This window comes from Ammodytes marinus (genome assembly GCF_949987685.1).
Source record: "Ammodytes marinus genome assembly, chromosome: 21".
Taxonomy (NCBI): Eukaryota; Metazoa; Chordata; class Actinopteri; order Uranoscopiformes; family Ammodytidae; genus Ammodytes; species Ammodytes marinus.
Window position 1 is genome coordinate 26,311,678 of NC_137225.1, and position 14,711 is coordinate 26,326,388.

At 40.3% G+C, this 14,711-nt stretch overlaps 1 protein-coding gene across 1 annotated transcript; it reads left to right on the top strand.

Annotated features, from left to right (window-relative positions):
* Nucleotides 1-3,228: 3,228 nt before the first annotated feature.
* LOC307267735 (ribonuclease inhibitor-like) lies at nt 3,229-8,176 on the top strand (the record flags this gene model as incomplete). Its single annotated transcript, XM_080050117.1, has 4 exons — nt 3,229-3,236; nt 3,449-3,622; nt 4,988-5,164; nt 8,077-8,176. 4 exons carry the CDS (start codon nt 3,229-3,231, stop codon nt 8,174-8,176), a joined length of 459 nt encoding a protein of 152 aa, XP_079906243.1.
* Nucleotides 8,177-14,711: the final 6,535 nt, after the last annotated feature.

Genomic DNA, 14,711 nt, shown 5'->3' on the forward strand with positions numbered 1-14,711 from the left:
AGACAGCGCTGCACTGCCACCATTTTGTAGCCTACTCATAGGCAAAAATATTTACACACACACACACACACACACTCGTTTAAATGCGAGACAGCTAGCAAACAAAATTGGAGGAAGATTGTGAGATAGGCCTACTGTTTTGAACCTAGCCTACATTGTTGCACTCACTAAATCAATAATGCACGGACACTGCGGAGAATAAAGTAAGATGTCTTCCTACCTTCATGTTCATTTGCCGAAGCATCCCATAAACCGTCCATAGAGCCCTCGAGTCGGCCCCTTTCCCCTGCTTCACTCTTTACATTTCTCCCTTTAACCCACGCGCCCGGCCCGGCAACATGGACATATAAAAGCTACAGGTGCAGCTCGGCACCACTTTTGCACCGGGTCAAAGGGCAATATAGAAGTGCGATTAATCTGCGTTGATTTTTTTAATCGCGTTAATTTTTTTGTGATTAATTAATCGAAATGAACGCGTTAATGTGACAGCCCTAGTACAAACATAATAAAAGTGCAATACTTTTGCGTTCAATTGGTTTCCAGGCCATGCGCTGCTAGACACAGCCAAATTAACCCCACCTTTACTTTGAGTTTGAGGTTGTTTATTCCTCTGACTCAACAGACAATGAGGCATTCTTTTCTTACCGGATTGGAGGAGAAATAGGCCGGTGCATTACCTGGCGATCGTTATTTTGTGCGTGTTTGTGGTCGATTTGCTGCGTGGCTGATTTGTTGCGTGGCTGATTTGTTGCGGTCTAAAAACAGTGTGACTGCATAACTGGGATCCCAGTTCCCCGACTGGGCACAGCTGAAATAGATTAGAAGCCTCGCCATGTTAATTGTGGGGCGGTGTTTGCTTTACGCACCATCCTATCCCTCCAACCAAATGTAATTAATCATAAATCATTTAAATAATCAACAAACAACTCAAAATTCCTAAACAAATGCAAAATATACAATAAATCCTGAAATCAATAATTTGGCTTAAACACATAACTTACATCCATAAAGTTATATATTTTCCTTGTTCATGTTTTCATTTTTCTTATTCTGCTGTCACAAAAACTGTAGAAAATGTTTAATTAATGTTCATTATTTTGGTAAATTGTCAGATTATTACTGAAGATCCTCCAACTAATATTTTAGTTTATAAAGCAAACGTTTACTAGTTGAAAGAGAATCATTTAATTGGTTCCCATTCATTTCAAATTGTCTTAAAAAATATCTGTTCATTTATATTAATCTGTCTGAACCCACACCCACATGCACACACACAGACACACACACACACACACACAAACACACACACACACACACACACACACACACACTCAAACACATACACTCAAACACACACACAGACAGACACACACACACACACACACACACACACACACACACACACACACACACACACACACACACACTCAAACACACACACAGAAAAACACACACACACACACACACACACACACACACACACACACTCAAACACACACACAGAAACTCACACACACACACACACACCCACACACACACACACACACACACACACACAAACACACACACAGGAAGACAAAGATGAAAGCATATTACCAAATGTAGGTGTTAAGGTGGATCAATATCATTTGTCTCCTCTTATTCCAGACCTGACTGAGATCAGCAGCTTGATATCAATTTGTGTTGACATGAATAGGTGTGTGAATGTTGTGGTGACATGTGGTTGATGTCTGTAAAAGGCTGACATTATGATGATCCTCAACAACACAATGACAAAGTCACTCTACTCATTTTAGAGGAAAGCTCATTGATTAGAACAAAGTCATGTTGATTTACACATTTAAAACCTGAACACATCTGAATGGATTATTGATTATTTTTTATTTATATAATGTATTCTTTATTCAGATTGAGTGCCTGCAGTTTGTCAGAGATCAGCTGTGCTTCTCTGGCCTCAGCTCTGAAGTCCAACCCCTCCCATCTCAGAAAGCTGAATCTGAGTAACAACGAGCTGCAGGATTCAGGAGTGAAGCTGCTGTGTGGTTTCCTGGAGAGTCCACACTGTAGACTGGAAACACTGCTGTAAGTTCACTGACTCTGTTACTATTGTAGATCACATCAGATTATATATTATTCATAAACAATTTAACCTAATTTATGTACAAACATAATAAAAGTGCAATACTTTTGTGTTAAATTGGTTTCCAGGCCATGCGCTGCTAGACACGCCCAAATTAACCACACCTTTTCTTTGGGTTTGAGGTTGTTTATTCCTCTGACTCAACAGACAATGAGGCATTCTTTTCTTACCGGATTGGAGGAGAAATAGGCCGGTGCGTTACCTGGCGATCGTTATTTTGTGCATGTTTGTGGTCGATTTGTTGCGTGGCTGATTTGCTGCGGTCTAAAAACAGTGCGACTGCATACCTGGGATCCCAGTTCCCCGACTGGGCACAGCTGACATAGATTAGAAGCCGCCCTCGCCATGCCAATTGTGGGGCGGCGTTTGCTTTACGCACCGTCCTTTCCCTCCAACCAAATATAATGAATCATAAATCATTTAAATAATCAACTAACAACTCAAAATTCATAAACAAATGCAAAATATACAATAAATCCTGAAATCAATAATTTGGCTTCAACACATAACTTACATCCATAAAGTTATATATTTTCCTTGTTCATGTTTTCATTTTTTTTATTCTGCTGTCACAAAAACTGTAGAAAATGTTTAATTAATGTTCATTATTTTGGTAAATTGTCATATGATTACTGAAGATCCTCCAACTAATATTTTAGTGTATAAAGCAAATGTTTACTAGTTGAAAGAGAATCATTTAATTGGTTTTCATTAATTTCAAATTGTCTAAAAATTATCTGTTCATTGATATTAATCTGTCAGAACACACTCACACATACAGACACACACACATACACAGACACGCACACACACACACACACACACACACTCAAACACACACACACACACACACACACACACACACACACACACACACACACACACACACTCAAACACACACACACACACACACAGAAACACACACACACACACACACACACACACACACACACACACAAACACACACACAGGAAGACAAAGATGAAAGCATATTACCAAATGTAGGTGTTAAGGTGGATCAATATCATTTGTCTCCTCTTATTCCAGACCTGACTGAGATCAGCAGCATGTTGTTAATCTGTGTTGACATGAATAGGTGTGTGGATGTTGTGGTGACATGTGGGTGATGTCTGTAGAAGGCTGACATTATGATGATCCACAACAACACAATGACAAAGTCACTCTACTCATTTTAGTGGAAAGCTCATTGATTAGAACAAAGTCATGTTAAGTTACACATTTAAAACCTGAACACATGTGATTGGATTATTAAATATTTTTTATTTTCATCTTTTATTCTTTATTCAGATTGATCGAATGCAGTTTGTCAGAGATCAGCTGTGCTTCTTTGGCCTCAGCTCTGAAGTCCAACCCCTCCCATCTCAGAGAGCTGAATCAGAGTCACAACGAGCTGCAGGATTCAGGAGTGGAGCTGCTGTGTGGTTTTCTGGAGAGTCCACACTGTAGACTGGAAACACTGCTGTAAATTCACTGACTCTGTTACTATTGTAGATCACATCAGATTATATATTATTCATAAACAATTTAACCTAATTTATGTACAAACATAATAAAAGTGCAATACTTTTGCGTTCAATTGGTTTCCAGGCCATGCGCTGCTAGACACGCCCAAATTAACCACACCTTTTCTTTGGGTTTGAGGTTGTTTATTCCTCTGACTCAACATACAATAAGGCATTCTTTTCTTACCGGATTGGAGCAGAAATAGGCCGGTGTGTTACCTGGCGATCGTTATTTTGTGCATGTTAGTGGTCGATTTGCTGCGTGGTTGATTTGTTGCGTGGCTGATTTGTTGCGGTGTAAAAACAGTGCGACTGCATACCTGGGATCCCAGTTCCCCGACTGGGCACAGCTGAAATAGATTAGAAGCCTCGCCATGCCAATTGTGGGGCGGCGTTTGCTTTACGCACCGTCCTATCCCTCCAACCAAATGTAATTAATCATAAATCATTTAAATAATCAACAAACAACTCAAAATTCATAAACAAATGCAAAATATACAATAAATCCTGAAATCAATAATTTGGCTTCAACACATAACTTACATCCATAAAGTTATATATTTTCCTTGTTCATGTTTTCATTTTTCTTATTCTGCTGTCACAAAAACTGTAGAAAATGTTTAATTAATGTTCATTATTTTGGTAAATTGTCATATTATGACTGAAGATCCTCCAAATAATATTTTAGTTTATAAAGCAAACGTTTACTAGTTGAAAGAGAATCATTTAATTGGTTTCCATTCATTTCAAATTGTCTTAAAAAATATCTGTTCATTGATATTAATCTGTCTGAACCCACACGCACACACACAGACACACACAAAGACACACACACACACACACACACACACACACACACACACACACACACACACACTTAAACACACACACACACACACACACACACACTCAAACACACACACACACACACACACACACACACACACACACACACACACACACACACACACACAAACACACACACAGGAAGACAAAGATGAAAGCACATTACCAAATGTAGGTGTTAAGGTGGATCAATATCATTTGTCTCCTCTTATTCCAGACCTGACTGAGATCAGCAGCATGTTATTAATCTGTGTTGACATGAATAGGTGTGTGAATGTTGTGGTGACATGTGGGTGATGTCTGTAGAAGGCTGACATTATGATGATCCACAACAACACAATGACAAAGTCACTCTACTAATTTTAGAGGAAAGCTCATTGATTAGAACGAAGTCATGTTGAGTTACACATTTAAAACCTGAACACATCTGATTGGATTATTAAATATTTTTTATTTGCATCTTTTATTCTTTATTCAGATTGGAGAACTGCAGTTTGTCAGAGATCAGCTGTGCTTCTCTGGCCTCAGCTCTGAAGTCCAACCCCTCCCATCTCAGAGAGCTGGAACTGAGCTGGAACAACAAGCTGCAGGATTCAGGAGTGGAGCTGCTGTGTGGTTTCCTGGAGAGCCCACACTGTAGACTGGAGACTCTGAGGTAAGTTCATTGACACTGTTACTATTGTAGATCACATCAGATTATATATTATTCATAAACAATTTAACTTAATTTATGTACAAACATAATAAAAGTGCAATACTTTTGCGTTCAATTGGTTTCCAGGCCATGCGCTGCTAGACACGCCCAAATTAACCCCACCTTTTCTTTGGGTTTGAGGTTGTGTAGTAGCCGATTGTTCCCCATGGCGACCAAGACAAGGGCGAGACTGGACAATCATCATTATGTTTCAGAGAGGTTTATTTCAGGAGCTTTCCATCAGGACATTTACAGAGGATTTCATAGTAGCATAGTAGCAGCAGGCTGAGGCCGCAATGGCACTCTCGATAGCCCCAACCAGTGTCTTATATCTCTGTATGAGTGGGGTGTCAAGTGTATTATATCTACAAATAGACAGATACTAGTCCTTCTAGGGGGTGCTCTCATTCTCCCCCAGTGACCCTAACCTTTAGACATACACGGTCAGCAAACTCTTGATATTAAACTATTCAATTTACCACATATTCCTCCATTTAGATGATAATTCATCTACCAAAAACGTGATGTAACCAAACAAAATTGAATGGCCCAACAGAAACCTCCAACAAAACACAGAAACACTCTTTATGAGTGATGTAGAATACAATGCATAGATGTACACATTACTGCAGTAAACTACAATGTAAAGGACCAACAATGCAAACGCTCAAACACTGAACGATGATAAAATGAGATTAGGGTGCGAGAGCCCTCTGCAGCTGAGTCTCAAGAGTCTCAAGTTCAGATATTTCGAGCCATGATCAGCTTGCATGGGAGAGGTAGTCCATCCAACTTTGGCACAGAGGAAGCTCCTCCATTTCATACCTGGCAGACTCCGCCAGAGGTGGAATTTCGGTGGCCAGTGGCCCAGGAAAGTCCAAGTTGGTATGCGGTTGGTATGCGCGTGGCCTCCTCCTCTTTCAGCATGACCACAGCATTGCACTTGCGACAGCGCGGGAGCAGTAACCCGAGCAGGCAGAATTCTTGATGACATAGACGTTGGTCTCTAAACTTGACACTTTTTCTAAAGTCTTTTTCCCTTTTTCCAGAGCGTACATAAAGCACAGAGCGACGTAACAAGCTTGATTCCAGTCCAGCCTTTTTCCCCAAAGTCTTAGTCAATAAAACTGCACACGGTTCTTTGTTATAACAGTGGAACTTCGTGGATACCTGGCCATAACGGAGCCTCTGTGAAGTCCCCAGACCGGACATTCCTTGCCGTGCCTTTGACCTTCCCCAGAGCACTATCAGCCGAGTACACCTTATCTCCCGTTGCAGTTCTCTCAGTTATTTTTAGATACTGGAACAGACATGAACCTTTCAACTTGGGCGTCCATCTGGGATTCCCACTCCGTTCTGCATTTCTCTTTCCATCAGATGATTTCCGTCCGAGTACAGGTAGTTTCATCATGTTCCTGTTATATCCGTCATCGTGACGCCAATTGTAGTAGCCGATTGTTCCCCATGGCGACCAAGACAAGGGCGAGACTGGACAATCATCATTATGTTTCAGAGAGGTTTATTTCAGGAGCTTTCCATCAGGACATTTACAGAGGATTTCATAGTAGCATAGTAGCAGCAGGCTGAGGCCGCAATGGCACTCTCGATAGCCCCAACCAGTGTCTTATATCTCTGTATGAGTGGGGTGTCAAGTGTATTATATCTACAAATAGACAGATACTAGTCCTTCTAGGGGGTGCTCTCATTCTCCCCCAGTGACCCTAATCTTTAGACATACACGGTCAGCAAACTCTTGATATTAAACTATTCAATTTACCACAGTTGTTTATTCCTCTGACTCAACAGACAATGAGGCATTCTTTTCTTACCGGATTGGAGGAGAAATAGGCCGGTGCGTTACCTGGCGATCGTTATTTTGTGCATATTTGTGGTCGATTTGCTGCGTGGCTGATTTGTTGCGTGGCTGATTTGTTGCGGTCTAAAAACAGTGCGACTGCATACCTGGGATCCCAGTTCCCCGACTGGGCACAGCTGAAATAGATTAGAAGCCTTGCCATGCCAATTGTGGGGCGGCGTTTGCTTTACACACAGTCCTATCCCTCCAACCAAATGTAATTAATCATAAATCATTTAAATAATCAACAAACAACTCATAATTCATAAACAAATGCAAAATATACAATACATCCTGAAATCAATCATTTGGCTTCAACACATAACTTACATCCATAAAGTTATATATTTTCCTTGTTCATGTTTTCATTTTTCTTATTCTGCTGTCACAAAAACAGTAGAAAATGTTTAATTAATGTTCATTATTTTGGTAAATTGTCAGATTATTACTGAAGATCCTCCAACTAATATTTTAGTTTATAAAGCAAACGTTTACTAGTTGAAAGAGAATCATTTAATTGGTTTCCATTCATTTCAAATTGTCTTAAAAAATATCTGTTCAATGATATTAATCTGTCTGAACAACACTCACACACACACACAGGAAGACAAAGATGAAAGCATATTACCAAATGTAGGTGTTAAATGGATCAATATCATTTGTCTCCTCTTATTCCAGACCTGACTGAGATCAGCAGTTTGATGTTAATCTGTGTTGACATGAATAGGTGTGTGGATGTTGTGGTGACATGTGGGTGATGTCTGTAGAAGGCTGACATTATGATGATCCACAACAACACAATGACAAAGTCACTCTACTCATTTTAGAGGAAAGCTCATTGATTAGAACAAAGTCATGTTGAGCTGCACATTTAAAAACCTGAACACATCTGATTGGATTATTAATTATGTTTTATTTCCATAATTTATTCTTTATTCAGATTATGGTGCTGCAGTTTGTCAGAGATCAGCTGTGCTTCTCTAGCCTCATCTCTGAAGTCCAACCCCTCCCATCTCAGAGAGCTGGAACTGTGGGGAAACAACCTGCAGGATTCAGCAGTGAAGCCTCTGTCTGATCTTAAGGAGAGTCCACACTACAGACTGGAGACTCTGGAGTGAGTAGAGGGTTGGAGTCAGTCCACGCTGCTTTCACGCTGCTTTCAGCTGAATGTCACTAAACACAGTTAGGGCCTATCCGAAAAGTCCAATCTCCTAACCTATAAGCCTCCTTTCCTATACCTTAACCCCTAAACGTCATCGGGGTTAAGGAGAGATGAAAGGTGCTTCCTATCGAACATAGGAAAGGACAGCGCTGTTTCAAATGAATTCGACTCCACTTTTCCTAACCGACGTCATTGCGCGACGGCGAGTATTGCTGACGTGAGTCACTAGCGTGAAACTACACTATAGCCTATTCTCCGAAAATTGACTACAACAAGCGCTCGTTTGATCCATGCATTCTTTTCATATTGATTTTAATCAGGTTGTCGCCAACAGAGTGAGAATCACTCCCATATATCCCAATTCACATGTGGAATAAAAAGAGGCTACACTTGTGTTGATGTTGAAATGAACTGCCCCCAGTAACTTCATTAAATGTGAAGTTGGTATTTTATTTTCTTATGGTGCAAATGATGTGCTACGAAAATAACTATTATGATGTTGGTCTTTTATGAGTTCTTTATTGTCTGATACCTGTGTGTGTGTGGGGGGGGGGGGGTATTTTGTTTTAGCCGAGTTAAATCTTCCTCTCTTCTCCTCTCTCTTCTCTTCTGTTTTACCTCTCGTTCGTATTCGTGTAGAGTCGGTAAACTCCGGCGGTGGCCTGTTGCTTTAAATCTTGCCACCGTAAAGGATTATGGGATACCACTATCTCCGTTCCTTTAGCATAGGTTGGTCAGGAGTAACCTATGCTAAAGGAGGGTTAAAGGATGAATCGAGGCTCCTTTCCTAAGCATTTTGGTTATTCGGATCACCTATCTGCCGAGCACTTCCGGGTCATCTCGATAGGAAAGGAAATTTCCTATGCAAAAAAGAGTTTTCGGATAGGGCCTTAGTATCAAAGATCCAGCATTTCCTGGTAAACCTTAAACCTTGTCATTAGCTGCTTTCATTTAAAAACTGCATTTGGTTTCAACTCCGGTTATCTTTTTCTAATTTTACATTTGTTTGATGATCCGAAATATTTAATTGTGACAAATGTGCAAAAATAGAATAAATCAGGAAAGGGGCAAATACTGTTTTCATAGCATTGTAGGACATTTCATATTTCATATATATACAGTGACTAAGTTTACGTTTGAACTTTTAAAAGATAACAGAACAAATGTGTAAATATAAAAACATTTGGACATTAAAAAAGACTAAAGGAAATATGTGTTAACATAGTCCCTGACAGACAGCTGATGGAGGGAGTCTCTGTAAACTCTGATTCATGACTTCTGTCTTCTCTCAACAGTTGGTGATCTCCGTGAGTGACTGAGTGACTGAGTGACTGAGTGACTGAGTGACTGATCAAACGTCCCGCAGAGCGACTAAAGATGAGGAGGATGAACTCTAAATAAGATAACGCTGGTGTTCCACATACAGACACTGTGTTGTAATGGGCTTCCTGACCATCTCAACAGAGCGTTTCACTAACATGTTGACAGATGTCTATGCCACTGATTGACACAGAGCTGTAACTGGTCTCTGTGCTTGTGTGTGTGATTGATTCAACAAGCATAAATGACTGTTTGCTTCCACCTCCCTGATTATATACACTTTAGGAATGATTCAACAAGCATATACTGCCCCAAGTGGTGGGAGGCAGAATACAAACAAAACATAAAGTGGCTCTCACATATTCCATACAGCCAATGAATTGTGTTTGTGTTTGAATCTATGACCTCATATGTTGATAATTTGCCAGTTACAGTTTTAAACCTTTTGACTTTGTAACCATAGAAACAGTGATGTGATGTTTAGGTCTTAGTTTGGATCTTTTTAGACTTTCTGGATCAACTTTTTTTGTTGTTATTGACTAAATTGCGATTTGTGTTTTGTTGCTAAACTTTCTGAATAAAACCAGGTCGATCTTCTGATCTACTGAAAAAGCAGAAATCTCTTTCATCCTTTTTGCTTCTTCAGTCCACCTGCTAGAGGAACTCTGAATCTGAGGCCAAACAAAGCCCAGCATAGCTACCAACTCCGCGCTCTTTGTTGAATAAAGAGCGATTTTACACTTATATTAACATAAATATATCACTTACTTCACCTTTAAGTTTGAAGGAAAACTGCCGACATTTGAGCAAACTACAAACTACAAACTCCTTTTGTTTGACCCCAATAAAAAAATGAAACAAAAAGAAAATTATGATTATGGAAAGTTTAGTTGATGTAGGTTTACGTGCTTTACAAGTTAAGATTTTTGCTTCAGAGGATTACAAGAATACTGTTGAGATAATTTATTTCTAGTTACTTTTCAGATTAATATTTTGAATAAAAACACAACAGAGTATTTCTGATCCTTGTCCTTGAGTAAATTATGTGAATATTTCCTCCATTATTATTGATTCCACAGGATAGACTAATCTCCGCATTACAGTTGGTTCTGGTTCTTATCAAATCCTCTGATTATTCAAGTCAGAAAATAAATCTTAATATAAACCATATTTACTTTCAGCACATTCACAATGATCAAATGTAAAGATAGAAATATATTATGGACCGTCACCATAGATAGTATATAAAAGGTATGAACGTGTTGTTGAACTGACGCTCTCTGCGCATGCGCACTGTGCCGCAACACCGGCGGCTCCGCGCTGTTTGTTTAGAAGCTTCTAGAACAGGGCTCTCCAACCTTTTTTCAACTGAGAGCTACTTTGAAAAAATTAAAGTGGCCAAGAGCTACTTGTATCAAATCGCTTATATTTATTTACATAGCACACATCAAATTAATTAAGCTTCTGTTTGTACATGTGTGAAATTGCAATACCCAATGCTTATCATAAATCATTTCCCATCAAAGGTCCAAGGTCCTGTGGTGAAACAATGGGGTGTTGACCGTGGCCGAGTGGTATGTTATTGCACCACATAAGGAACTACAAGAAGGAGCCATTCTTCAGTCAGGACTCAAGTGGACGCGGAGAAGGTAGATATGGGTCTCAACAGGATCACTTTATTCAAAGGTTGACATAACAGGTTTCAGCTTAGTAGACAATTTCTACTATCCAACACAGGTATTATCTATTACAATTCAGATCTTATCCTACCCTGCCCTACTCTTTGGAAACCGGCCCACAGCAGCTTTCTCCCCGGGCGTAAGCGCCCCGTTCTAGTGAAAGCTCTCAGCTTTATACTACGTCTATGTGTGTGTGTCTGTGTGCGTGTATCTGTGTGTGTGTGTGTGTGTGTGTGTCTGTGTATGTGTGGGTGTCTGTGTATGTGAGTGTGTGTGTAAGTGAAAGTGTGTGCATGTGTGTGTGTATGTGAGTGTGTGGGTGTGTGTGTATGTGAGTGTGTGTGTGTGTGTGTGTGTATGTGTGTGAGTGAGAGCTTGTGTGTGTGACAGATCTTATATCAAGCCTTATTAGCAATAGTGTGCTTCTAAATAGAATCAGATGATAGTCTATTCGTCGCCAGGTCTTGCAATCGTGTTTCTATATTTTGCTGTGTGGCAGTTTTGTGAGCTGTGTGGCAACTTGTATGAAACTGTGTGTGCTGTCAACAAGGTTAGCTAAAGGTTGCCCTGCTCTCTGATCAACTCAAAGTTCTGTAACTTATTTTAATATAACATAAATATGTTGGAAATCCCTACAGTCCAACACATTACTTTACACTTTTTGTGGGCCACATATCACTGAAAATTGACATCAATGTCTATACTACACTTCTTATTGTGACGCAACAGTGTTTCCCCCAGGAAATGTCTTTTTTGGAGGTATTTTGCTCAAAGATACCAATACGCACTACAGAAATAAACAACTGCTTATTTGAATAAAACAGACAACTGACCTTACAGTTGTACATTTTTAAAGTTCCTTTTTAGATAGGGGCTGTTGTGAGATTATTGTGGACAATTAGGCCTACTGTGATGCGATAGCTTATAATTCATTAATGGTTATTATTAGCCTACTTGCTTGATTTATTTTTAAATACAGAGGTTATTGGTCGTTTTGGAACATGTATTTCCCAATTTAAAACATAAAAATAAAGCAGCATTGAACATTCAGAAAATAAATCTTGTTGGCCTACACTAGCAGCCATACAATAACTAAATAGTTGAAATAATAAACTCAATAGTTGAAATAATAAATACAATGTCTTTTCCCCTTAAAATGATTAAATACATTTATGCAAAGGTCAAAGACAGTGCATGCCGTAGTCATGCATGGCCGCATGCAGAGCCGCAGAGCAGCACACACAGAAACGCTTTGAGACACATGAACATTTATTTACCGCAAATCGCAAGTTTTGACCATGGGAAGAGGTGCATTTACCTTCATCAGATTTTTAACTTGTAAAAAAAAAAAAAAAATTATTATTATTTTTTTTTACAAGTCGGTCAACCTATCAGGCGAGCTACTGAAAGCCCGCCCACGAGCTACCGGTAGCTCGCGATCGACCTGTTGGAGACCCCTGTTCTAGAAGGTTCAATGGATGAGACGGAGCGAGGACATGGAGATTTACTACTGGAAGCAAGTTGAGTTAGCAGGTAAGTCTCTCTGTCTGTCTGCCTGTCTGTCTCGCTCTCTCTCTCTCTCTGTCTGTCTGTCTGTCTCTCTCTCTCTCTTTCTCTGTCTCTCTCTCTCTATCAAACTGGGACAAACTCGGTAAGCTTATTGACGGCCGCAAGATGTAAAATAGCTGTTAGCGCGCTAGCTTAGCGTCCCGTTAGCTAGCCTTCAAACTGCTGTATTTAACTGTTAGCGCCAAGATTAGCGTCCCATTGGCTCGTCCTTTAACGGCTGAAATAATCATTGGGTGTGAGCTCAGATGAAACGATGAGGTGACAAGAGACAAGACAGCTAAAGGACTTGAAGAAGAAGAAAAGAGAAAGAGGCGATTCTCTCTCTCTCTCTCACTCTCTCTCTCTCTCTCAAAATCACTTTATGACGAGCGAGAGGTATATGATGATAACCGTTAGCGAGCTAGCATAGTGTTCTGTTGTTAACTAGCCTAAAGGCACAGCCAAGCACAGGTGTTGTCCTCCGCCAGACCCGGCGCTTTTTCAGGTAGGCTGATGTCTGTCTTTATTTTTGCCGCTGAGCACACACTGCTGGTGTTAATGTGTTTAGTATGTTGCTGAATTGCTATTAATGTGTATTTGCGATCAGGGTGCGTCTTCATGCTGTTTTTTTAATGTTGCTGTTATTTGTGCCATGACTGCCGCTGGTTACACAGTGTACAGTGCACAGCTGTACCATGTTGTTGCACCGTAAGTGTGACGGGTCTGATCTCAGAAAACGGCGTCGGCGTCAGGCATATATGACCCAAAATGATCAAGCCGGCGGCAAGTGCAGTGTGTTTGCACCTTAATACTTTTCAGTGAACTTGACCGTTTTTATAGCAACAGCTGAATTTTAGTAGCCTGGTCCAACCAGACCATCGTACTTCATTTCATTTGTACAGAAGGTCTGGATGTGCTGTAATTGGCAAACGTTCACTCATGGAGGCGGGTGTCTGTCGAAGTTTAAAACTATTGGATCTGCCCAGTGCCACTCTGGATTAGCCAACCAATCGCATCACGTTTGGTCGTCAAGTGTGTCATGAGCCGGCTTCTGACGGTGCGTTCCAGTTGTACTGGAAACTCGGAAATTTCCGACTTCACTACATATTGTAGTCTATGGATCTACCGGTACCTGGCAACAGTAACTTGTCAGAGCCTAACGTTTAGTTATTTGGACGAGAAAGGTTTTAGGCGTCCATACTTTCGCGAGCAGATGCACTGGAACACAGACGGGTCGGAACTCGGAACTACCAAGTCGGAAATCTCCTTCTTCCGAGTATGTAGGAACGCAGCATTCAACTGAAACTGGAGCGCGACTTCGACATCATCGTTCTCAGCCACTCGCTCTGTTCGCTGATTGGACGATTGTAGATTCTCCGGAGAACTGGGAAAATGCACTGTACACCCAGACTGACTACTGAAGGGAAAATGAAATTTGGCCGGAAGTAGGCGGGCGGGCGGAGCCAGGCTAGCATTTTAGGCCATTAGGAGAAAATAGCAGTTAATGTTAAAATAAAAGCTTTGAGATACATGAACTACTGTTAGAAAGATCTCCTGCTTACATTATAGCTGTTAGATAACTACTCTTAGATAGCTAGGTTTAGCCAGCTACTATCGGTTAACATCTGTTGTTAAGATAACTAAGTTTAGCTACCATAGCTGTCAGTTGTATTCTGTTGCTAAGGTAAGTTAGCTGTCTACTATAATGTCTTATTATTTAATTTGAAACAATTGACTGATTTATCTTGTTTAAATGTCATGATGGGAAATTACAATATTTGACCAAAACCCTTTTTAATTCAACCCGCTGAACCAAAGGAAATGATAATGTTTGTTTGAGATGAGCTGTGCTTGGAAAGTAGATCAGCAAATAGGGTAAGTGCCTTCTTTTCTTTTTCTTTTTGTGTGTAAACTGTTATAGTAGCCTGTAGCCCATAGAGGGCG